The sequence below is a fragment of the Myodes glareolus genome, chromosome 4 (genome assembly GCF_982192425.1).
Source record: "Myodes glareolus chromosome 4, mMyoGla1.1, whole genome shotgun sequence".
NCBI lineage: Eukaryota > Metazoa > Chordata > Mammalia > Rodentia > Cricetidae > Myodes > Myodes glareolus.
In genome coordinates this window covers 15173735-15198765 of record NC_142029.1, presented here as the reverse complement: position 1 = coordinate 15198765, position 25031 = coordinate 15173735, and the positions used below count along the sequence as shown (strand labels likewise).

Genomic DNA, 25031 nt, shown 5'->3' with positions numbered 1-25031 from the left:
CTCAGAGTTGTTTTGATTTGCATTTCTCTGATGGCCAAGGATGTTGATTAATTCTTTAAACATCCTTCAACCATTTGAGATTCCTCTGTTGAAATTTCTTTGTTTATATCTGTATCCCATTTTTTATTGGATTATTTGCTCTTTTGATGCCAAGTTTTTTGAGTTCTTTGTATATTTTGGAGATCAGGCCTCTGTTCGATGTGGGATTGGTAAAAATATTTTTCCATTCTGTAAGCTGTCATTTTGTTTTGTTGACCGTGTTCTTTGCTTTACAGTAGCTTTTCAGTTTCAGGAGGTCCCATTTATTAATTGTTGCTCTCAGTGTCTGTGCTACTGGGGTTATTTTTAGGAAGTGGTCTCTTGTGCCAATGCATTCAAGTGTACTTCAAGAGTATTGAGTACCTTAACCACTGAGCCCTTCCAGCCCCAGTTTCTGCTCCTTGACTGGCTGAACAATCAACTACCGCAAGTCCCTGCTGCTGTGACTTCCTAGTCATGATGAATTATGAGACAAAATAAACCCAATATCCCTTAAGTCAGGGTATTTTATCAAAGCAACAGGAAAGTAACAGAGACGAACCCCAAATCTGAAGACAATTCTGTAACATTTCATGCCCATGCATTTCTAGTACAGGATAGGAGAGGTATATCATTACTGTGAATCATTTTCTAATGATGTGCGAGAAACACTGGGATAGACTTCCTGACAACGACACAGCAACGTTTGTTTTCTGTTGTTGAACTTTGTTTTTTTGCTTGCTTGCTTGTTTGTTTTAATTTGTGTGGAAACCCATAGATTTGACTCCATACCATCTTGACTTAAGGTTCAAACCTGTTCTTGATCCTCAAGGCCAGATAACTGGATGTTTGATCTAAGGCTATTATTGAATGTTTTGAGAATTTGGAATTAATTACACTTGCTTGATCCTTGTGTTACGATATAGAAGGATTTTGTCCTCCCTTTCTCCTTGGGGTATATAAGGGTTATGAGAAATAATTTTGGGGCAGATACAGTATTCGCTGGAAGCCCTCCCAACACTATCTTCTGTCTCTTGTCTATTTCTTTCCTCAATCCGCACTCCCTCTTTGAAGCACATTCACATAGGTCAGGTTGTTTCTGACAAATTTGAGAGTAGAGAGAGATGGCTCAGCAGTTAAGAGCACTAATCGCTCTTCTAGAGGACCCAGGTTCTGTTCCCAGCACCGACATGAAAACTCATAACTTTCTGAATGTCCAGTTTCAGGGAAATTCAATACTCTCTTTTGGTGTCTATGGGTACTGCGTGTATGTGGTACTCATAACACACACATGAAGACAAACACTCATTCACATAAAATAAAATGCAATTGGAGGTTTCACTCTTGCCCACCAGTTCCTGAATAACCACTCAGAAGCTTAATATTCCTTATAAATGTTTGACTGATGGCTCAGGCTTATTACTAGCTATCTCTTACATCTTAAATTAATCCATTTCTATTCATCTATGTGTTGTCACATGACCATGGTGTTACCTCATTTTCTACATGTCTCACTTTCTCAGTGGCTGGACGATGTCTCCCAGACTCTGCCCCTCTTCACCTATCTCTATATTTGGATTTCCCATCTGGTTCTACCCTGCCTTGCCATAGGCCAAAGCAGATTTATTTATCAACCAGTGAGAGTAACACATATCCACAGCATACAGAAAGATATCTCACATCAATAAAATAATTTTTTTTCTTCTCTTTCTGTCCTACCTCACCTAGCTCTTTTTTCCCCTGACCTTGCAGTTGAGCATCTATTGGAACCTTCCTGGATAGCCAGCTTCTTTTGGTAAAAAGAGAAGGATGAACTGCTCATCTTCCTGTTTTGATAAAATGGAAAGTATATAATTGGCCCAAATTAGCTCAGAATTAGACCGTCATGCCAAATCTCTTCTCCCTCGTGTAAGCCCTATGGCATTCACTTGTAAAAAGTGGCACAGATAGATAATGGTGGTGGCACACCTTTAACCCCAGCACTGGGGGCTGGGGCGGGTAGCAGAGGCAGGCAGATCTCTGTGACTTCAAGGCCAGCCTGGTCTACAGAGCAAGTTCCAGGACAGCCAGGACTACACACAGAGAAACTCTGTCTTGAAACACAAAACAAGACAAAGAAAGATGACATTCCTAGTCACATAAAACCTGGGCATAAGTAGGCAAAGCCCACTTCGATATTTTTTCTGACTTCATGGAATGCTTTCTAAATTGATGTCCCTAGCAGTTTTGTTATGGAGTCTTTTTAAGACGGTGTTTGCCTCTAACGTGGTCTTTAATGTTTCACTGGTTGTGAGTCCATAGGCTCTACTGTGGAGCTCTGCGTGTTTGTATAAAGACTCTCTCAGGACCCTAATGACCAGAGCTGGAGTTCTCTCAACAAAGTAGTCAGACAAGAGAGCAAGAGGCTGGGTCCCGCCTTGACAGCTGCATTGTGCAGTCACAGTCTCCTTTTGTTACTAAGCAACAAAAAGCTGACCTCTTGAGATTCTCTCTCCTCAGATGTAGCACCAAAAAGACAAGAGGAAAGTTTCCCTTTTTGGCTGTCTTCGTGGAAGGATGCAAAGTGCTTTAATCGGATCCTGGGTAAGAGTTAATCCTGACCCTCCAGCCAGTGTGAAGTCTTTGTCAGTCATAAGTCAAAGTGAGGTACCAACCGCATCAGCATCCTTATCTGGGTGGGCAGAGGCCTTGAGCTGCCCTCTCCCCCTCTATGTCTCCATACCCCTGAAAGTTGCCTTGCTCCCAGCTCTCTTGCTATCCAGCCCAACCTCTTAGCATATAACATTCAGTTCTTCATTGGTTTTTCCAAACTTCATTAAACCTTCAGAACTAATTGTTCTCTAATTGGCAGCATCGGGATATCAATATTTTTATTTATTTCCTGGTCCCATCCCTCCTGGAACACAGTGAATGGTGTTGAACTCAAATATTGCTAAACTGAGAAAGGAGTGAGGGGAGCCCACACATAGGCAGGACCAGGTAGACAGTTAAGGTGCAAATCTTCAGTGAAATGGAAGGAGATATCAAGAGCCCACTGTTGGGCTGGAGGCCAGCATTAAGCCAACCCCCTCTGCTTAGGGTTACGATTATGGAGGACTCTGATCTCCAAAAGGACTCAATAAAAAGGGTTGGGTCATAAAGAGTCCCCGTAATGATATCAGCACAGAACAGTCCTTCCACAGAAATTTACTCTTTAAAAAAAATGAACCGTTTGTTCTTTTATGTGTATGAATGTTTTCTCTGTATGTATGTATGTATGCATGTATGTATGTATGTATGTATGTATGTGTGTCTGGTGCCCAAGGAGGCCAGAAGATGGCATCAGATTCCCTAGAACTAGAAATATAGATGGTTATGAGCTACCATTTGGGTGCTGAGGATCAAACTTAGGTTCTCTGGAAGAGCAACCAGTGTTCTTACCTGCTGAACGCTCCAACACTAAAATAAATGTTTTTATTCTTTGGCCATATAATTCATATACGTAAATGTATTTGGTCATTTTTACCTCCCCTTTCCCTCTCTCATCTCACTCTGACTACAACTGAACCCCTTATATTTCCAACACAGTTCCTTCTACTTTGTTGTCCTTTTTTTATTTTTTGAGACACAGTCTTCCACTGTAGCTCAGGCTAGCCTGGCACTTTCTATGTAGCTCAGTATAGCCCTAAATTCACAGTACCCTCCCACCTCAGACATAGCCACTGCTTAGATTACAGGCATGAGCCACTATACCTGGCTGACAAGCACTCGTTTCTGGTTTTCACTAGTACCTTCCTCTGACTGTTTCTGGAAGGGTCTCTATTGGTTATATTCTCTGTTGGGAAGGTCTTACTTGAGTGACCCGTGTCTAGGTGCTCATTTTTGCCCCAGAATAGCAGAGTATATGGCAAATGAATGTTCACAGCCTTGTTAATAGGTTAAAAGAAACATCTATTGGATTCTTGGATCTCAGGGCCCTTGACCCACTATTAATATTGTGGGGGAGAGAAACAAAGAGGACATGCTTTCAGATCTAAAGGAAGCACCACTCCACTCAACAGTAGCTTTACCTACAGAAATATAGTCTGGCTGGGCAAATGCACACACCTTTAATCCCAGCACTTGGGAGGCAGAAGCAGATGCATCTCTGTGAGTTCAAGACTAGCCTGGTCTACAGAGTGAGTTCTGACCAGGACAGTCAAGGCTGTTACACAGAGAAACCCTGTCTCAAAAAAGAAAAGAAAAGAAAAGAAAAGAAAAGAAAAGAAAGAAAGAAAAGAAGAGAAAAGAAAAGAAAAGGAAAGGAAAGAAGAGTATGTTCTGACTAGACAATGCCCTTTCCCTTCCACACACTCATAGCCCACATAGATCAACACGCTGAGACCATTTGTCCCAATGAAGGAAGAGGACACTCTGTGCTGGCCCCAGACCAGGAGTATTGTTCCTCTGCAAATTCTAATGTCAAAAACTGAAGGAGTTTCTGACGTTAGATTTCTTGGAAGTCTGGGGTAGGGTTTTAAGTGGACTTTAGCATCATGCACCCCTAACTTGTTTCAGCACAACAGTGGCTTCTACGGGCACTACCGGGGTCAGGTGAAGAGCGAGAGTGCTGGAGAGTACCGCCTTGCAGCCAAGCCCCCTCCTCCAGCAGTGTTCCTGCAGAGATGTGAGGTACAGGGCATCCCTGAGGGCAGTGGGAAGGAGAGGGCTAGTCTTGCCTCCTTCTCTTTTTGCTTTTTGGGTTTTTGTTTCTTTGTTTCTTGAAGCAGGGTTCTTTTGGAGCCTGTTCTGGAACTAGCTCTTGTAGATCAGCCTGGCCTCGAACTCACAGAGATCCACCTGCCTCTGCCTCCCGAGTGCTGGGATTAAAGGCATGAGCCACCACTGCCTGGGTCTATCCCTGCCTCTAATGAGGGCCCAAGAGTGTCATCTCAGCCCTGATGAGACACGCACCTGGGAACAGCCTACCCCTGGGACAGCAGGAAGTCTGGACCCTTGTCCTTGATTGAGGTCAGATCTCTACCAAAAGGGTAGAAAAGAGTAGGTACCAAAATAGGCAGTTTTGTTTATGGGGCCTTCTGGATGGGAGAAGGTTCTAAGCCAAGTTAGGGTGGGTAGCAATGGGAAATAGAACCTTCAAAATCAAGGAAGGAAATCTTGAATTTTGCTGAATTTTCCTTAATTTCAGATTTTTTTTTTTTTTTTTGGTTTTTCGAGACAGGGTTTCTCTGTAGCTTTGGTGCCTGTCCTGGAACTAGCTCTTGTAGACCAGGCTGGCCTTGAACTCACAAAGATCCGCCCGCCTCTGCCTCCCGAGTGCTGGGATTAAAGGCGTGCGCCACCATCGCCCCGCAATTTCAGATTTTTTTGAGGCCACAAAAATCCATGACCAGTCTCTCAGGCCTAGGACTTGGGCATGAACAGGAAGCCTCCTCTTAGTTGAGCAGGTGGTGGCTAGTGTCAGCCAGCATACTTGGCAGGGGAGGACTGGGAGGACAGGGAGCATAGGTGGCTTAGAAGAGCAGAAATGGAACTCAAGAGCTGAGGAGGAGGATGCAGGTCTAGCTCTCCACCATTTTCAAGGAGAAGCTGAGATGTGTACACCAGTCAGGGTTGCAGCACTAAAAAGCACCCTCAAAATAGGAAAGCTCGGGGGTGTTTGCTTACAAAAAAACAGCAGGTACGGAGGCCTCAGGAAAATATGGTCTCACAAGATTTTGTTTTGGAGGGAGGATAAGAATTGAAACAAGGTCTCATTCTATAGCCCAGGCTGGCCTAATTCATCATGTATCTCAGGCTGGCTTTGAACACGTTATAATCGCCCTGCTCCAATGTCTCAAATCTAGAATTACACCCGTGAGACATCACATCCAGTTAGTGCCACTGTTTAAGTGTCTGGCTTGGTTGTACATGTCTGTAATCTTAGCTACATGGCAATACCCTGTCTCAAACACATAGGTTGGAGGTGTAACTCAGTAGCTCAGTAGTCAGGTAGAGTGTCTGTCTAGTAAGCACAAAGCCATGGATTTGATCCAGAGCATTGAATAGACAAGGCACATGCCCATAATCCCAGCACACAGGAGGATCATATATTCAAAGTTTTCTTCAACTTTATAGTGTGTTTGAGTCCGGACCCTGTCTCAAGACAAAACTGAGCAAACAAATAAACAAAAAGACTGGCAAATGGCCTTTACTGTTATCCCAGAAGAGCCGAAAGAGATCTTTCGAAAGAGGCAACATGGATTCTAGACTCCAGGAGAGAAAGGTGTGCAGGGAGGAGCCCCAAAAGAATCAGGCTCCTGAGAACAGAAACATAGTCAACCAAGAGCAGAAGGGGACAAGAAATATTTCCCTATTTTCCTGTCTCCTCCCTGGGTTTCCCAGTGGTCATAGTGATGTACGTACTCACTCTGTCTTCTAAACAAGGACGGGGAAGAGGAAAGCCCAAAGAAACACACCCCACCCACTGAAGCTTCTTGTTCCCCAGCTTTTCGCCAGGTCCTCTGGGATCTGCCATCTGGCTTCTTCAGGAACTGCTTTCTCAGGCTGACAGCAGGATCTTGGAGGTTGCCATGTTTCTTAGCATTCTTAGCATTTCCAGTTGGAAGGACTTACTGTCAATACTTAACAAAACTAGGCCCAAATGCAGCTTCTGATTGCCCATCAGCACCCTCCTTCCTTTTGAAACCTGGGTGTGGTGTCATACACCTGCCATCCAGCACTTGGGAGGTAAATTCAGGAAGGTCAGGAGTTCAAAGTTAGCCTTGCTACACAATGAGCCCGAGGTCACCTTTCCGTAAGCCAAAGAGAGAGAAAGGAAACACGTGAACTGATAGAACAGAGGCAGAAGCGATCCAGAACCTTGCCGCTGGGTTTCGACACTTTCCTTCAGACAGCACTCATTCCAGAGAGCAAGCATCCTCTTGATTGGTTAAACCGCCCTTCAGGAACAGACATAGGAGACATGTTTTGGCTGATGAGCCAATTGAAGACTTAAATTTTCTAGTATTATCAAATGCCCCAAGCAGCTTGATCTGTATGTATTGGACCTCGATTGAATAAATGTCAAGTCTCATGGCTCTTTCTTAGTCTAAGCCTATTTTAATTAATAAGGCTGCCCAGGGAATGTGCGTATTTTACTTCCCATTGGCTGAGAGGTGTCATCTTCAGTGGGCTGATTTCAGCTATAGCTGTTTATTTAAAAGCCTTCCTGAGATGCAGTGATGCTTTTCTTTGGGTTAGAGCAGGTGAAAATTTCATCTATGACACTCGGGTATGGGAAAATTTTTTTTTCTTTTTTCATTTTCCTTCTAAACCAGATGGATTTATTCTAGCCTTTACCTGCCTGGCACTTGGGAACTGTACTATCAGTCCCATTTTTTCCTAAAGTCAGACAAGAAGAGTCACAGACACTCTTGGACCTAGCAGGTCCTTTGACTGCGGTGCTGTGTCCCTCCCCATGCACTGTCTCCATCTGACACAGACCCCCACTGACTTGACACTGTCCAGTTTCCCCAGGACCCTTGGCTCTCCCACATGTAAACACTGCCTCTTCCCAGCGGAACCTATCTTTCTTCCTAAGGCCTCTTAATCAAAACTTATGTCTCTAGTCCCACGTGCTCAGATACCATGGGCCCCTCAAGAGAAGAGAAGCCTAAATGATTGAGAGACAAAAAAACGCAGCTGATGCTCCTTCCGAAGGGCAAGAATACCCAGAGCTGCCTGGGCGGAGAGGAAATGACTCCCTTCTCACCAGGCTCCCACAGTTGTGAGCGAGCAAAACTGGAATCAGTGGGAGTGGAGAGATTATCCTGCCACTGTAGGAATAATGAGTTTCCAGAGCCAGAGTTGTCTCCAACAACAGAGGCATCCGTTCTAGGCTGTGTGTGACTCTGCTGCTAAGAATAGAGATGGGAGAAACCAAGAGGTCAGTTGGAGCTTGTCCTGGGTTTTCAGAATGTCATTTTTTTGTGCGTGTATTTGTGTGCACATGTGTATGTATGTATATGTGTGTGTGTGTGTGTGTGTGTGTGTGTGTGTGTGTGTGTGTGTGTATATATATATATATATATATATATATATATATATATATATAAATGGATGTCATCAGAGGTCAGGAAAGTTATCCACCTTGAGACAGGGATTCCTCTAGGACTTGGGATTTGCTAATTCAACTAACCTGGCTGGCCAACAAGTCCCAAGGAATCTTTCTGTCTCTGCTTTCCCAGCCCTGAGGTTACAAGGGTGCACCACCATACCCAACTTCTTATGTGGGTTCTGGGGATGAAACTTAGATCCTCATGTGTGCAGAGCAAGCATTTTGAGGACTGACCTAGCTTCACAGAATCCACTCCCCACACCTATTTATTTATTGTTTAAAACTGGCCCAGGCTGGCTTTGAATTCCCTGTGTAGATGTGGATGAACTAGAACTTTGTTGTTGTTGTTTGGGAGAGAAGGTCTTTACTCATTTGGAACTGGAAATGGCCTTGAATTTCTGGCCATCTTGCCTTTACCTCCCAAGTGCTGATATCATAGGAATGTGCCATCACTTGCATTGTAATGAAACTTTTTCTGTCCTGCAAACCAACTCCTAAATAATGACACAGAGACTTCTTATTAATTATGAAGCTTGGCCTATAGCTTAGGCTTGTTTCTAACTAGTTCTTATAACTTAAATTAACTCATTTATATTAATCTATTATGACATGGTATTACCTTTCTACCTCTCTTACCTCCTGTTTCCTCCCATGTCTTCTGGTGTCTCCTGCATGCCTAGATTCCTACTCTTCTTCCTTTCTCTCCCTAGAAATCCCACCTTTATCTCTTATCTATTGTCATTCAGCTTTTTATTACAACAACGACAGCAATACATCTTCACACAGTGTATAAATGTCCCATAACATTTCCCCTTTTCTGTCTAAATGAGAAGGAAAGGTTTTAACTCTAATGTAGCAAAACTATATACAATAAGAACAATTATCAGGTATGAATTACATTCACAATGTCCATTTCATTAGTATTGGAAAATTCAAAGAAAACACTCTGTTATCTATCCTGTCTTGATGAGTACAAACTTTTATACCTGATTTACTTTCTATCAAAACTAAGAAAATCTGTAATAAATATCTAATCTTCAACCTCATCACAGACTTGAGAAGGATATAATATTATCTGATTACATAGGAAGGTAGAGGACAAGCAACTTCCAAAAGTAAGAAATAACAGAGATACCTGACTGCCTGGACAATCATCAAAAGTTCCTTGGCAATATTAGAGTATACCTCTTTGGCTTATAGGTCTTGATTATCTGACAGGCTTTTTGGTAAAGCAGGGATTTTGAAGGGCTGTTCTATCTTGTCTTGGCAAAGTTTGGCAGTTGTGTGTTTTGCTTGGCCAATTTGGACACCATACTTTTAGCAGTGGAGGTAAGGGCAGTTTCTCGCCCAGTGGTTAACTTTGCCACAGTAAAAGCAAACTCCATATGGAGGTTCTTTGATACCCATCATCTTTTTTTTTTAAGATTTTATTTATTTATTATGTATACAGCATTCTGCCTCCATGTATGCTCACACGCCAGAAGAGGGCGACAGATTTCATTACAGATGACTGAGCCACCATGTGGTTGCTGGGAATTGAACTCAGGACCTCTGGAAGAGCAGCCAGTGCTCTTAACCACTGAGCCATCTCTGCAGCCCCCATCATCTTTTTTTGTGAAGTAGATTTGTTGCTGCCAGGAGCAGACACATCTCATTGTCTTGAAAAAGCCTTATTTTATTAAAACATATTAAATGCCATACTTTATAGCTCTATGAAGTGTTTGAAGACCATCTATCTAGCTAAAATATAGCTCTATTTGATTGGGAAAGCATATGTAACATGACTATAAATTTAATTGTCATAGATGACATAGATGACTACCCTGTATTTCTTTATTATCCTAAATTGCTTTCAAAGGCTAAAACTTTACATTATTTTTTTCAAATTCTTTTTTAATAATTTATTTTTATTTTATATGCATTAGTGTTTTGCCTGTGTGTATGTCTGTGTGATGGTGTATATTGGTGTGGGAGGTCCTTCTGTCTATGTGTTGATTTTATTGGTTAATGAATAAAGAAAACTATAACATGGGAGGAGGAAAGCAGAGTGAGAGAGAAGTCATGGATCCACAGCCTGAGAGAGAAGCTGGGAACTTTAGCTGGTCAGCCACAACCATGTGGCTATACACAGAATAATAGAGATGGGTTAGTTTAGGATATGAGTTTATCCAGAAATACACTTAAGCTATTGGCCCAACAATATTGCAAATAATATGGTTTTCTGAGTGGTTATTCTGTGGCTGGGTAGTCGGGACAAATAAGCAACCCTTCCCCCAACAACATATAGGTTGGTTTAATTCAGCATTTCCTCCCATAATCCAATGTCTTTCAGCAGCTGTTATTTATTCAACATTCAAAAAACTCAAAGTCAACAAAGCACTATACAGGATCTCGATGCCCTGTGTATTTCCCATTTTTATGTGTTTTTTTTCCTTTATATTACTTTACTCTCTCTTTAAAGACTTTACTTCATTATTTTAACTATGTTTTCCTATGACTATCTATATCCATTTTTTTACTGTATCTGTTTAAAGGTTTTCTTGTTCCGGACCACTTTACAATGTGTCTGAAGCCTTCTCTGATAACATGAGCCAAACCTTAAACCTGATTCTCAGCTCTGCACATGGCACTGGCTGGCTCAAGCCTGCGGGCATGGCTGGGAGCCATGTCTCTGTATGTTGTGGCCCTCCAGAGAGACTGTGGGACTAGAAAGCTGTGTCTGGTTCCATGTTTGTGTGTTTCAAACTTTTTAAAAAAGCTTTCTCAGGTCCTATGTGGAAAACTTGCCCCCATGTTGGATGCCATATTTGATGAATCTTTTTCTGTTCTACCAACCAGCTCTCAAATAATGACACAAAGACTTCTTATTAATTATTAAAGTTGGCCTATAGCTTAGGTTTGTACTGAACTAGCTCTTATAACTTGAATTAACCCATTTATATTAATCTACCATCACATGGCATTAACTCTCATGTACTTCCTGTTTTCTCTCCGAGTCTCCTGGCATCTCCTGTGTGCCTAGATTTCTCCTCCTCTTTCTTTCTCTTCCAGAAATTCTACCCGTACTTTCTGCTTAGCTATTGGCTGTTCAGCTTTTTATTACAGCAACACATCTTCACAGAGCTTACAAATATCCCATAGCATTCCACTTTATGCACTGGTGAGACAACCCTAGAGGCGTTGCATGATGGGCACATACCCTACTAACTGAACTGCACCCAGTTCAACCTGAACTTAAGATCCAGCCCCTTCCTTTGTTTTAGGATTACAGGGCTATGCAACAATGCCTGGTGACATTTGTTTATTTACTTACTTTACACATGTGGACACCCTTCATCTTACAGGCCTTAGATTGTTTTTATTGAAATGATTATATGTCAATAAATGCTTAAAAGAAATACTGGAGAACCCATCTGCAATTTGCCCAGCTTTCGAAACATTTTACAACGCTATAGCAATTAACATGATTGCAATTCACCAATCTCATTGAAATCGCCACATTTGTATTTGCATTGGTATATATGTACTAGGGTTTATAGGGTGTTACCCAGCGCAGGTTCACATAGCCACCAGCAGAGTTAACTTTCTGACGAGCATCACCAAGAACCATGGTGCTGGCCTTTTACCAGCATACCTGCCTGCCTCCTGTGCCTCTGCTCCTTCCCAGTTCCTACCAACCTGCTTTCACTCCTAAAATTCTGTTGCTTGAAAATGCTTGGATAAGTGTCACGGTTCACGCTTGGAATTCTGCTGCTAAGAAGGCAGAAGGCAGGAAGCCTGTGAATTCCAGGTCAGCCAGGCCTACACAGGGAAACCTTGTCTCAAAAGAAAAAAAAAAAACAACATCCAGGCATTGTGGCCAACCTCTATAATTGCAGCACTTGGGAGACTGAGGTAGGAGGATGACTACAAGTTTGAGGCCAGCCTAAGCTACACAGTGAGGACAGTCTGAGCTGCAGTGTGAAATCCTGTCTCAACAAATCAGTGACTTAAAGGGGAAAACTGCCATGTAAGTGTAATAATACAGTATGCAACCTCGGAGGTTGGTTTTTCTGGCTCAGTGTAATTTCCTGGAGAGTCATCCAAGGAGTTATGGCTATAAATAGCTCATTTCTTTTCATTACTAAGTAGTGTTCTATGGTTTGTATGGATTGGATTGTTTGAGCATTCGCTTTATTAAAGGGTATCTGAGCTGATTCCAATTTTGGTTCTTATAAATAAAGCTGCTGTGAACATTTGTGCAGATCTTTGGGTGAGCATAAGTTTTCTTTTCTCTGGGATAAATGCCCAGAAGCTCGGTTGCTGGATCATATGGTAGTGGCATCTTTAGTTTTTAAAGAAGCTGTCAAGCTGTTTTCCATTGTAACCTTGCCATTTTACATTCCCACCAGCAGGGCATGAATGATCCAATTTCCCTGCGTTTCCACTAACACTTGGCATTGTCTCTATTTATAGTTTTAGCCATTCTGATACGTGGGTGATGAGGTTTTACTGTGATTTTGATCTGCGCTTCTCCAGTGTTTAATGATGTTAAGCATCTTTTCGTGTTCTTTGCCATCTGGATATTCTTTTTTCATTCTGTGAAATATCTTCATGTAATTTGTCCATTTCTTATTAGATTTGTTTGTTATTTTACTATTGTAATGATATCATTCTTTCTATATTCTAGATTCTAGTTCTTCTTGAGGATGTGATTTGCAAGTATATTTCCCCCTGTCTGTAGCTTGCTTTCCATCTTCTTCTTATGGATTTTCAAAGGAAAATCTTTTTGGGAGATAGGGTCTCCCTGTGTGGACCAGGCTGTCCTTGAACTTGTGACCGACCTCCCACCTCAGCCTCCTAAATGCTGGATGGTTGTCATGCCTGGCACAATTTTTAAAAATATCTATTTTTATGGGTGTAGTGTGTGCCTGCATGATTTTCTGTGCACCAAGTGTGTGCAGGATCTAGAAGAGTCCAAAAGGGTTCATCCCCTTGAACCTGGAACTACAATTGGTTGTGAAACACCTGTTAGGAATGTGGTATCTGAACCTGGATCCTCTGCAAAAGCAGTAAGAACACTTAACCACTGAGACCTCTCCCTAAGAACAGAAATATTTTAAATCTGATAAGGTCTAGTTTTTTATATGTTTGGTTGGTTGGTTAGTTGGTTGATTGGTTTTTGTTTTTCTTTTCTTTTTGTTTTTTTGTTTTTTCAAAACAGGGTTTCTCTGTGTGATGGCTCTAACTGTACTGGAACTAGCTCTCTAGACCAGGCTAGCCTTGAACTCATAGAGATCTGCCTGCCTCTGCCTCCCAAGTGCTGGGATTAAAGGTGTGCGTCACCATTGCCTGCTGATCTGCCTGCTCCCACCTCCCACCTCCCAAATGCTGGGATGGCAGCATCACCCACCACACCTGCCTTCCCTTTTCTTCTTTGACTTTGATTTTAGTGTCAAGTCTAAAAACCCTTGGCCTGGTCTAGTGTCTGAAGAGTTTCTCCCTTTTTCCTTTTTTTATTCTTCTAAATAGTCTTGATTTTTGGTTGGCTAATTATTAGTTGATTTGGGGGCTTGCAAGTGTGTGTGCGATATGTGCTGAACCCAGGCTTTGCACATGCAAAACCCATTCTCTATCACTGAGTTAAGGCCCCAGTTCCAAGAGTTCTGGGATTTAGTGCCAATTGTTTATAGGAAATGCTGGCCAGCTTCCTGTCTTCATCGAGCAATGCTGTTTGAAGATTACTTTCAGATATATAATAGATGAGGTAGGAAGTGCCTAAAGGGCGGACAGTTAGACCACAGGTTTCATTTGACTGAATCTTTCTCTCTTTCTCTTTCTTCTTTTCTCTCTTTTTCCTTCTAGTTCCAGGGATAAAAATCCAGAGCCTCAGACCAGCTGGGCTAGCACTCTACCACTGAGATACCCCAAATTCTGCATTTTATCTGAGCTTGTTGCCAGTCCTTCCTGATACCCCCACCCCATCCATGGAGAGTTCACTACGTCAGGTCTAAGAAAGGAATTGTTAGTGTGTTTAGAGAGAAGACTGGTAGGGCAGAAGTAGAGTCAGAGAGAAGGACCTGTGTCTTCCTGCTCTCATGACCACTACTATGATTTTGGTTGTTACAAACATGAAAAGCTTTTTGCAGATTTTTGGCAAACAAGATGTGGCCTGGTTTATGTACACAGGAATTTCTGGCTGGTGAGAAGACAATAGACTGGGAGTGGGGATCTCAAAAGCACAGACATAGGTACAAAGCTCTTGTGATATTTCAGGCAAGAGGTGATGGTGGTTTTGACCACAACAAGCCAAGTGCAGCCTTCCAGCACCTGGGAGACTAAGGCAGAAGGATCTTTAAGTCCAACCTGGGCTGTAGAGTGAATTCCAATTCTGCTTGGGCTATGTAGAAAGACTCTTTTCACAACAACAAATAGGAGGCTCAGCAGCTAAGAGCACTGGCTGCTCTTCCAGAGGTCCTGAGTTCAATTCCCAGCAGCCACATGGCGGCTCACAACCATCTATAATGAGATCTGGTGCCCTCTTCTGGTGTGCAGGTGTACATGCAGAGCACGCATACATAAAATATAAATAAATACATAATTTAAAGAATTCGAGCGAGTGGCGGTGGTGAACACTTTTAATCCCAGCACTCAGGAGGCAGAGGCAGGAGGATCTCTGTGAGTTCAAGACCAGCCTGGTCTACATAGTGAGTTCCAGGACAGTCAAGGTTACACAGAGAAACACTGTCTCGAAAAAAAAACATTAAAATAACAAACAAACAAAAATAGAGAGAACATTGGATCTCAATGTCAGGTGCTGTGGCCTGAACTGTAGGGAAAATGAATTGGGAGGTGATCCATCAGTGATGTGTTTCGAGATGCTCTGCCATGCCTTGTCACAACGATGTGGAGTTGACAGCTGACTATTGAGCCTGGATCCAGCAGATGCCCTCAAAGAGAGACAGACATAATCATTTCCAGATGTCATTGAGGGCACAGAGCTTGGCGGTATTGTCAGGGAGTGTGAGTGGAGGAGGAAGACTGAGCCTAATCGTAGGGAACTTAGATTGAAAGCCCTCCACCGATGACAGGATGTCCTGGCAAACTTCCACCGGTCCCAGAGCTTCTATTTAGGGCTCTCTCAGGACAAGAGAGACGGGGTGGGGGTGAGGTATTGCTTTCATTCCTCTCTACCCTTTCAGGGTGTTAGCATTTTAGCAGTTTAGAAGTAGCCTCCCCCTCAAGGAAGCAGCATCTGCAGGAGCAGGTAAGCATGCCCCCTCCCCTTACCTTCCTTCTCATCTTCTTTCAAGGAACCAGCAAGGCAACACTTCTTCTCCAAGCATGACAACCGCACTTCTTTCGACAAAGTGAGTGCTGGAAAGAGGAAGGGGGAGGAGTCCCTGACTGACAGAGGATGGAGCTGGTAGGGTAGAGATACAACCTTTAGGAGAGCAAAGGTTTCTTAAATAAGCAGATCATCTATTTTCCCTAACCTTTCCCACAGCTAAATAGCCCCATCCCCCAGACAGAGACAGCTCTGCCTTGGTTTTCTTGGCTAGTTTCCCCAACGGTGTACAAATATCCCAGGGAGCCACTCTGGGGCTTCATGCTAAGGTGGATGGTATTACTGAGGATGCAGGGTACAGGTTAGGCCTAGGACAATGCCAGCATCACCGAACTGTCACGGGATTAGATGGGGCCCAAGCAAATCCTGGATGCCAAGACTGTGGGCCAAGGGCCCGTACCGTTGAGGAGGGCCCCTACTGCCTGCTGCAGGGAATTGGAAGACGGAAAGACCTGGAACGCCTGTGGAAAAGACACACCTTTCTGCGTTGGGCACCCTGCGAGCTGGAACTGAGCCAGCAGCAGCCTCTGGAATCTTCCTACCAGACTGATTTCCCGTCAGGCACAGGACTCACTAGGCTCCCCCAACGCCTCGTCCATTTTGTGCAGGTCCAGCCTCCCTATGCCAACACCACCTACCAGCATAACTTTTGCCGGTCATCCCAGAGTGGCCGTTGTGGTAGCGCCAAGGTAAGGCCCCAAGAGCCAGTTGCTGAAATGCTGCCTGACCTCCCAGGAATCCCGAGGCCCAAGCTGCTGCAGCACTACCTTCATGCTGGAGTTTCTGAGTGTTTAAATTGGTCTCAAGCATTAAACAGGGTCAGCTGACATAGCGGCCTGTTTGTACTGACAGCCCAAGGTGTCTCAGGGGCCTGTGATCAGCTTGCTACCAGATCGTGTCTGGCTCCCACGGCATTTGTGCCAATGCTTGTGTCCTGGGCTGGGGAGAAGCTGTTCAGGGAGTCCTGCCACGAAGTGAGAAAGGCTAGGGCCTGTGGCAGACTCAGAGTCCAGGAAGGTCGCCTTGACCATGGGTGGATTCTAGGGACCAATAACTTCTCAGTAGCTGTAGCCTCTTCTACTCGGTATTGCTATGGGGAACACAGAACCTGAGGGTCCTAAGTGAGCAACCTAGGGCAGCAGCTCCCTCCAGGAGCCAGGTATCTTGAAGGGTTTGGCCCTTTAGCCACACAGTCCTGCCCAAGAGATGTCTCCCCCCCACAAGGAGACTGCCACCACACCACTGAACCACGGATTCCTCTGCAGCTGTGCGGAACTCGAGGTGAACTGTGGGACGTGATCTCAAGGTCATCCTAACCTTGACACTCGAGATGCCTTATGTTACCTAAGCCAAAGCTGAGGCTTAGGTGGAGTTGAGACACAGGTCACTTTAGGTTGGAAAGCTTAGGAGGCTCCCTGTGGGCTCTCGTCCCTGGGAGAGTCGAGGCCTCCAAAGGAGGGCAGGGCAGGAAAAGCATCAAAGCCGCACAGCAGATTTCATCAGATGTTTTATTTCTACATCCAAACTCCCTGGGTCCTCACAACAGCCCTGTGAGGTAGGTGGGGCAGGAAAGTTTCAGAGCTCCCCATTCACAAATGAGGACGCCGAGGCACAGAGAGGTGAGACGGCTTGCCCCAGGTAGAGTCCTCTGGCCCTCCGGCAGTCCCCACATTCTCTCCTCTGTTTCTTCTGTGATCTCCAGCCTCAGAATACTCCTAGGGTCCACAGGGACCCTCAGGGAAGGCTGGACACTCAGACTTTTCCAGAATGGCCACTGGAGAAGGCCTGGTCAACTCTCGGGGCCTACCCTGTGAGACCAAGGCTCTCCTCTTCCCACTTCAGAGTTGACAGAGGGCCTATAAGTGCTGGAGCTAGCTATGTTTGTGAGTGAATGGTGTTAAAAACAGGTGTAAGCATGTGTGTCCTGTGCTGAAGACAAAGGCTCCTCCAACCCCAGTACCTAAGGCAGTAACTCAGGTGCCCTCTCCTGTGCCTCCCTCATCCTACAGAGCCATGGGGAGCTCCCTCAGCAGTGAAAAGGAGCCCAATCTGCTTCTACACTGAGCTGCTCTGGTAGACAGGTCTCCCCAGGCCTTCAGACCCCATCACGCAGACACAGTGCCTCCACAGCTTGACTGGGGCCCTGGGCCACACCTCCAATAACGAACAGCCGGGGCCCAGCCTGTAGGCTGGAACAGGAGCATCGGGCTGTAGGCATGGCAGGCAGTGCCTCCCAGCGTCGCCGTGCCAGACTGAAGCTCTCCACGGAGGCCAGAGGGCATGGCTGGTTCCCTGCAGGAAGGACACAGATGGTGGTGAGGGGCTCAAGCGCCTTTTGCTCCCTTTCCCAGACAATGGCCCAGTAAGTACTACCCCAGCCCTCGCTACCAGTGCTTGCTCTTCATTGCCCAGAGTTCATCTTTGTTTATTCGTTTATTCTTGCTTTAGTCTATTTGGTCACTGTCGTCTGCTCTGCTTCCATTACAGCCCCCAGTCAGGCACTGGGGGACGCTCTGAGAGCTGGGACAACCACAAGCCCCCTGATTTACAGATGGGCAAAGTACCGGCAAAGCTCTGACCCCAGAGTCTAGAGAAGGTGATCCTTCTAGAGATACTCTTTTCTGCTTCATACCTCCGTTCCCTCAGCTCTGCAGACTTACCGAGGCCCCCAACAGCCACAATGTTGCCCCCTAGGGAGCCAACGACAAAGTCAGCCCTCTTATCTCTCATTCGCAGGCTACGAGGCAGCTTAGTCCAGGACCCTGAAGGAAAGAAGACATAAGATGAGCACACATAGACATATACAGCCGCGAGGACGAGAAGATGTAAGATGTATGCGCACATATACAGACGCAAGGCACGCGTGCACAGACATACACAGACATACGCAGCTGTGAGGGAGAGAAGACTTAAGGTGTAAGCACACAGATGTAGGGCATGTGCACATGTGCGCGCACACACACACAATGCCCTTGTATCCTACAGAGAGCTGGACAGACTAGAAGAGGTATTGCTCACCATGCTCCAGGTCAAACATCTCCACAGTGTTGACAAAGTGTGGGCGGGAGTAGAAATTGTGGGGCCCAGGCTGCTGCAGGCCACCCAGGCTAAAAACACTGCCTTCAGCCATAGCACAGCCAGCAAAGGCTCGGCGGCTGGGCAGGCTTGGGTGTCGGGTCCATGTACGGGTCTCCAGATCAAAAGCTTCAAAAGCAGTCACTGGGAGCTTGCCCTGGCGGCCTCCTGTCAAAGGAATTGAAGCACCCAGAATAGAACCCCGAAGGCTTGGTGGCATTTTACCAGGTAGCTGAACTGTCCATCCCAGGCTACTCCACCCAGCTGTGTACACACCGGACTATCGGTCATTCATGAGATCACGTAAACCCTCAGGCACTGAATTTAATTTTCCAACCCTAGTTGGGCCACCAAGGAGGCCTCAGAATAGGTCTGGATTCCCACCAACAAAACTTCCCAAATACAGACATCTCAGACTAAAACTGATCCCTAATCCAGACAACCTACAGGGATGGAGACATCTGGACTCTTTTTTCCCCCTTTCCCACATCCTTCAGCCCTTACCCAGGACATAGATCTTGTTCCCATGCAGGAAGGTGGAGGCCCCGTAGCAGGGTGTGGGCATGGAGGGTAGCGACATCCAGCAATCCTGGCGGGGCTCATATACTCGTACCTGGGCCTGGGGGGCCGTGTCAGGACCCATTCCCCCCAGGGCATACACCATACCGTCTGCACAGAGAAGAGTAGTTCAGACCTCACAACCATGTCTGGCTGGTAAACCCCACCCCGACAGCTCCCTTGGTCAGGCCCAGGGGTGGATGGAGACTTATATGTTTTGTCAAAAACTTGGTTGCCCATCTGAAGTGGGAACTAGGAGTCTGGGATTCCAGCTTTGGCCTAGGCTCCTCCAAGTGAAGAGCAGGAGGCAGCCGATCTAATTATAATCCAGCACTGTCTCCCTGGAGACGCTATGGCAACCAAATCTGGCATCTAAGCAGACTAGCCTGGACTGGTGGTCAGACCTGGAGGCCACAAGGTGTGTGTGTGTGTGTGTGTGTGTGTGTAGGGGGGGAACTCCCCTAACGGGGGAGAGGAGGGATAGATTAAGACAGTGGTAGAGGGGATAAAGAGACTTGCTCTGCACGAAGCTCAGTCTGGGAAGGGAACTCAGGGGATGAGCTAAGGGAAGGCCTGGGACCGGGAAACGAGCTGGCGCCTGTAGGACAGAGCTGTGAGCCCCTGGCACCCTGTTAGCACCTCTGCACCATACTGTTTGACTAGAGTAGGTCTTTGCCTTCTGTTAGGTGCTCAGAGTCAGCTAGGGGCACAGCGACAGGCCTTTGGGTGATGTGTCAGGCAGCTGGGGGCTTCCATGGCAACCATCTCCAGGTCAGCTTGGCCTTTGTCCACATTAGGATCCCTAGTGTGTGTATGTGTATGTGTGTGTGTGTGTGTGTGTGTGTGTGTGTGTGTGGTGGGGGGAGGTCTAAGCACTTAAGCACTTGCTGGGCTCAGAGCCAAGGCCTTGCTCCCCTCCCCCACTTCAGACTATTTATAACTATGAGAGTCATTAGGCCACACCCCCCACTGTCTCTTAGTAACAAAGAATGGAACAGGGTAGTGGCTGGGGTCTCCCATCTTTCTGGGGGCCTTCGGGGCTCTGACCCCCATCTCCCAGCCCAGAAAAGGCAATAAGCAGCAAGTTGCAGAAAGCCTAGGTAAGAGAGGAGACAGGAGGCAAAGGCACGTTCCAAGACAGAACCTATCCAGTCTCTGAGATAATGGACCCGGTCAGGAGAAGAGAAAAATGAAGGCTGTAGGGGCACCTGAGGGACGTTCCTTGATGAGCCACTCACCTCTCTCCACAGTTGCAACCCCCATGGCTGCTTGAGGGAGGGTAGCCCGACGCTCCCAGCGGCCTTCATCAGCCAAGAAGGCCTCCACAGCAGCTACTGGGCTCTGGACTTCATCCACGCCACCCACCACTAGCACCTGCTTACCCAGAACCACAGCAGCTGCACCAGCCCGGGCAGTGGGCAGGGGTGCTAACGCTAGCCATGTGTGTGAGGCCATGTCCAGTGTCTCAGCAGTGTCCAGAGGTAACCCAGCCCGGCCACAGCCCCCCAACACCAGCAGGTGCCCATCCTGGTGTGCCACTGTGCCATATACCCGGCAAGTGGGCATGGGGGGGAACACCTGCCAAGCAAAGGCCCGGCCACCTCCCGAAGCCATGTTGCTCACTGCCAGTGGCAGGCCATGTTATTTGCTCAGGCTGTGGGCCTCTCTGAGGGGACACGATAGGGCCTCATCTTGAATCTGCCAGGGCTGTAAGGCTGTGTCTGACCAGTCCAAGGGACCTTGCCTTTACCTGGAGGAGAGATGGAAAACAAAGGATCAGGGCCACTGTCAAGAAACAGATGAATGACACATAGCTAAAGGCAGGCCAGGCCGGAAATCACGGATGGGGAAGGATCTGCTCCCTTTGACTAGCACTCCGCTGGTGAAGATCCTTCTGTAGTGGAAAGGAGAGCAGACTCCAGATTCCCAGACAGCTTTCTCACTTCCCATAGGGGCCTGGGGAGCTCTTCCCCACCCCGAACACCGAAAACTAGCAACTAGCAACTTCATCGCTTCAAGTGGAAGGGGAGGTAAAGTGACTAGAACCCAACTTTCTATCCTAGCGCCCGCCCTTCCTTCCCAGTAAGACTTATCCCGGTTTTCCAAGAGAGGAGTCCTGGGTCCTCTGCACACTGGCATCTAGTGTGGCCTGGACAGCCATCAGGGTCCCTCACCTGCAGTCCTTGACAGGGAGCATCCCAGTCTACAAAGTGCAACCTTTATATCTGCAGTCAGTCAGTCTTGGTGTGAGGGATTCAAAGGGGACGGACCTCAGAATTACACACTCCTTTCGAAGTCCAACCCCAGGGGTGTGGCAATGCCAGCAGATTCCCTGATGTGGAGGGATGAAGGGACTGGTGTGGGGGAATCTCATGAGTACAGGATTTGAAGGTGCCTGAGTCCAGGGCTTTTCATGGAGGAGTAAACAGCTGGATTCCTGAGTCCCCTAAGACCACATTCTTTAGCCTCCCCTTCTCTCTCTCTCTCTCTCTCTCTCTCTCTCTCTCTCTCTCTCTCTCTCTCTCTCTCTCTCTGTGTGTGTGTGTGTGTGTGTGTGTGTGTGTGTTGGGGGTCTCCACTCTCAGTCCCAGAATTTGATAGGACAGCCTCCTGGCCCCAAACTTCCAGCTCAGAGGAGAGTGGGGGGCGGGTCTGTCTAGTGGGCTTAATTAAGGCACTAAGCTTCATGCCCCAAACTTCCCTTGAGCGAGCCTCCCGCGGGACTCACCCGCTGGATCTCTGATGTCGCCAGGGCACTGGTCCGCTGTTCCGCCTCCGCTGACGCTGGTTCTGGCTAGGGCTGAAGCTGGGCTCTGGTGGGGCTCCGGCACAGCTCAGGCGTGGGGCGGGGCTGGTCCAGGTCCGCCCCTCGCTCCCCCTCCCCAGATTCGGGGAAACCTCCTCCCGCCTTAACTCTGCACATGCCACGGCAGGAGTAGGGTGCACGGACCCACGGTCACCCAAAATGAACAGACAGGCATATGGACATCCAGCCGGCTAGGATTTAGGATTCCACCTGGGGCGATGATAGAAACGAGGCAGCGGCGAGCACACAACACCGGTATGGTGAGCTCCGAGGTGGGTGTCGTTCTGAGTCGGATCCACTCTGGGTGTATTCAGCAGGAGCTAGCCAGTGGAACCTGAGGCCTTTTAGGGGTCGGAGCCCGCCCATCACAACTGAGCCTTGAGGTGGCCAACCACCAGCTTTGCAGCGGCGCCCCCTGGAGGACACTAGGGCTGTAGGCTGGGCCTTGGGTTGGGAAACCCAGCTGCCCTGTCCTAACCAGAACACAACCTTGACACAAAGCCAGCCACAGAATAGATCCTATAGTGTACACTGAGACCACTAGCAGGTGCGGTGGAGGAGCCGGCTGTGCTAGCCTTAGGATCTATCCCGTCCTTCTTTACAGAGAGCTGGGTTATTCTTGGTTAGATACGAGCAGATGAGCTAAAACAGCCAGAGCTCAGGTGTCTCCGCCTAATCCTATGCATCCTGAGACTAGGGCTACTCGGCCTGGCTGACTGTCCATCTTCAGGATACAGGGCTTGCCTCTAGCCAACTCTGTGGTCACGTTGATAGCAGATTGATGTGACAAAGACCGACCTCCCTCCCATTCAAGCCTTGGCCCTGCCTATCGTATGAGCTCCTTGCAGTTTGTCAACTCAACGGCTTTGTTCCCCTTTCGGTACAGTGTTTAATTTTCCCAAAGCAGATCCTGAGCCGGTGACCCGAGTGCCTGTAGTTAGTGTGGGAGGTGGAGCCTCTGCTGGAAGCACACGCAGAGGAGTAGCAGGAAGACCAAGGAGAGCAGCCAATGAAGGAGGTGTCATCCAACTAGCTACACTCTGGGTGACTGGAACCAAATCCTTCTGGGGATTCTAGGAGCTGATGAGGAGCATGGCTCTCACACTGGAACTGCTCCCAAGGGGAAGGGAAACTGTCGAACTCAGCTTCACACCCCATCAATCATAGACTGAGAGCTGTTTGGAGGCATTAATGCCTTTGCCTACCCAGAATGTGGATGAACCCTTCCTTGTGACAAAAGGTGGAGGGCATGCCCAGAAATGATGGTGCAAAGACTGGCTACAAACTGCACAGCCTCTAAAGGGCCTCTGCTCGCCTATGCCCCTTCTCCAGCTCCCCAGATTGCTCTGTCTTGGGGCACTGGTATCTGCCCTCATAGGGCCACACGTACAGCCTCATACTCACCATGCCCCTAACTTTTCTTGCCAGCTGCTGACCAGTTACAAGCCAGCTGTTTTTAAGTGTCTCCTAGCACTAAGTCAAGGTCATCTTGTCTTGCTCCTTACAAATTTTGAAGCCATCTGTCCCCATAGATTCCACCACCTTGCTATCTGCCACCTCAGTCTATTGTTACTTTATCTTCCAAATTGTTTTTTTTTTCCCCACAATTGGTTTAGGGAACTGGAGAGATGGCGTAGTGGGCCTCTTCCAGAGGACCTGGGTTCAATTCCTAGCACCCATACAACAGCTCATAACTGTGTGTAACTCCAGTTCCAAAAGATCTGACACACTCACATGACACCCATACAGGCAAAACACCAATACACATAAAATAAAAATAAATTTTAAAAATTAGTGTTTTGCTGTTTTGAGACAGAGTCTTCTGTAGCTCAGACTGGTCTTGAACGTGGTACATAGCCAGGGATGACTTTGAATTTCTGAGTCTCTCATCTCCTCTTTCCAAATGCTGGGATTACGGGTATACCACCTTGTCTAGTTTGTACAGTGAGGAGGAGCAAACCCAGGGTTTCCTGCATGCTGAACAAGCACTTCACCAACTGAGCTGTGTCTCCTGCCCCAAAATTGCTTTTGAAAGTCACCATGTGTATTAGTCAAGATTCTCTAGGGGAACAAAACCAATAGAATGAATACATGCTACAAGGGGATTTAGGTAGTGGTGCACGCCTCAATCCCAGCACTCAGGAGACAGAGGCAGGTGGATCTCTGTGAGGTTGAGGCCATTCTGGTTTAGAGAACAAGTTCCAGGGCAGCCACGGCTACACAGAGAAAGCTGTCTCAACAACAAACAAAAACAAAAAACAAAAACAAGAGATTTAGACAACAGATTGGTGGTTCAGAGGTTAAAAACACTGGTTGCTCTTACAGAGTGTAATGGTAAAAAATAAAATGGTATAGTTCCCCTAGGGCAGCAGCGGGCTGGCGGCCACGAGGGACAGCGGGTCCCAGGTAGGGAGAGACAGAGGCAGATAGGCACACCATGCAGAGTGAGGTTGAATATTTATTTAGTGGGTTGTGGAAGGGAAGGGGGAAAGGAAGAGGGAGGGAGAAGGGGGACAAGGAGAGAGAGGCGGAGAGAGAGAAAGAGAAACAGAGGAGGAGAGGAGAGGAGAGAAGAGGAAAAGAAGAGAGAGTTCAAAACTGGAAGAGGAAGGAAGATCCCCTTGCCTAGGCAGATGGGGGGAGTGAATGGGGCTTGTCTCTTAAAGGGACAGGACAGACCATTACACAGAGGGCCTGGGTTTGGTTCCCAGCACCCACATAGTGGCTCTCAGTCATCTGTAATGATCTGATACCTCTCCTGACCTCTTCAGGTACCAGGCATGTACATGGCACACATGTATACATACAGGCAAAATATTCATACACATAAATCTTTTAAAAAAATTTTTTAAGGAAAAGGGATTTACTAGACTGGCTTAAATCATACATATGGGCAGTGCAACAGTGACTCTCTTTGGATTGGGCAGGCTAAGGACTCACTAGTGACTTGGTCCTGGAGTCGGGGTGCCTCAGCAGTCCCAATCTAGCACTGAAGGCCTGGACAGCTACTGGGGAAACCACGAGTCTTCAGTCCACATTAGAATCCTAAAGAAGCTGGGTTCTGTCTGGCACCAGTGAAGAAATGAAATGGCAGTGATGGCATTGGCAGCCGCTGAAGCAGCGGCATCAGTATAGAGGAGCCTGCTAGCAAGACTCAAGAAGATAAGGCA

The 25031-nt window shown here is 46.8% G+C and overlaps 2 protein-coding genes and 1 long non-coding RNA gene across 5 annotated transcripts; 1 reads left to right on the top strand and 2 right to left on the bottom strand.

Annotated features, from left to right (window-relative positions):
• The first annotated feature begins 2486 nt into the window (after positions 1 to 2486).
• On the top strand, positions 2487 to 16273 carry Cimip7 (ciliary microtubule inner protein 7). Of its 2 annotated transcripts, XM_048424169.3 has the most exons (4): positions 2487 to 2601; positions 4555 to 4668; positions 15388 to 15444; positions 15833 to 16273. In XM_048424169.3, the coding sequence occupies exons 1-4, from the start codon at positions 2575 to 2577 to the stop codon at positions 16247 to 16249; spliced, it is 615 nt and encodes a 204-aa protein (XP_048280126.1). In that variant the 5' UTR covers positions 2487 to 2574; the 3' UTR covers positions 16250 to 16273. The 2 variants fall into 2 exon arrangements, with proteins under 2 accessions (XP_048280126.1, XP_048280128.1); XM_048424171.3 differs by lacking the exon at positions 4555 to 4668 and having other exon boundaries at positions 2503 to 2601.
• LOC125393596 (uncharacterized) lies at positions 14695 to 16358 on the bottom strand. The gene is made up of 3 exons (XR_007229865.3): positions 16061 to 16358; positions 15365 to 15451; positions 14695 to 15024 (listed from the first exon to the last, which is right to left on the bottom strand). It is a non-coding gene; the product is annotated as an uncharacterized LOC125393596 (long non-coding RNA).
• A 558-nt stretch (positions 16359 to 16916) lies between these two features.
• Klhdc8b (kelch domain containing 8B) lies at positions 16917 to 22246 on the bottom strand. 2 transcript variants are annotated; one of them, XM_048424165.3, is made up of 6 exons: positions 21784 to 22246; positions 20294 to 20805; positions 19002 to 19166; positions 18441 to 18665; positions 18083 to 18184; positions 16917 to 17714 (listed from the first exon to the last, which is right to left on the bottom strand). In XM_048424165.3, the coding sequence occupies exons 2-6, from the start codon at positions 20667 to 20669 to the stop codon at positions 17518 to 17520; spliced, it is 1065 nt and encodes a 354-aa protein (XP_048280122.1). In that variant the 5' UTR covers positions 20670 to 20805; positions 21784 to 22246; the 3' UTR covers positions 16917 to 17517. The 2 variants fall into 2 exon arrangements, with proteins under 2 accessions (XP_048280122.1, XP_048280123.1); XM_048424166.3 differs by lacking the exon at positions 21784 to 22246 and adding an exon at positions 21230 to 21362.
• Positions 22247 to 25031: the final 2785 nt, after the last annotated feature.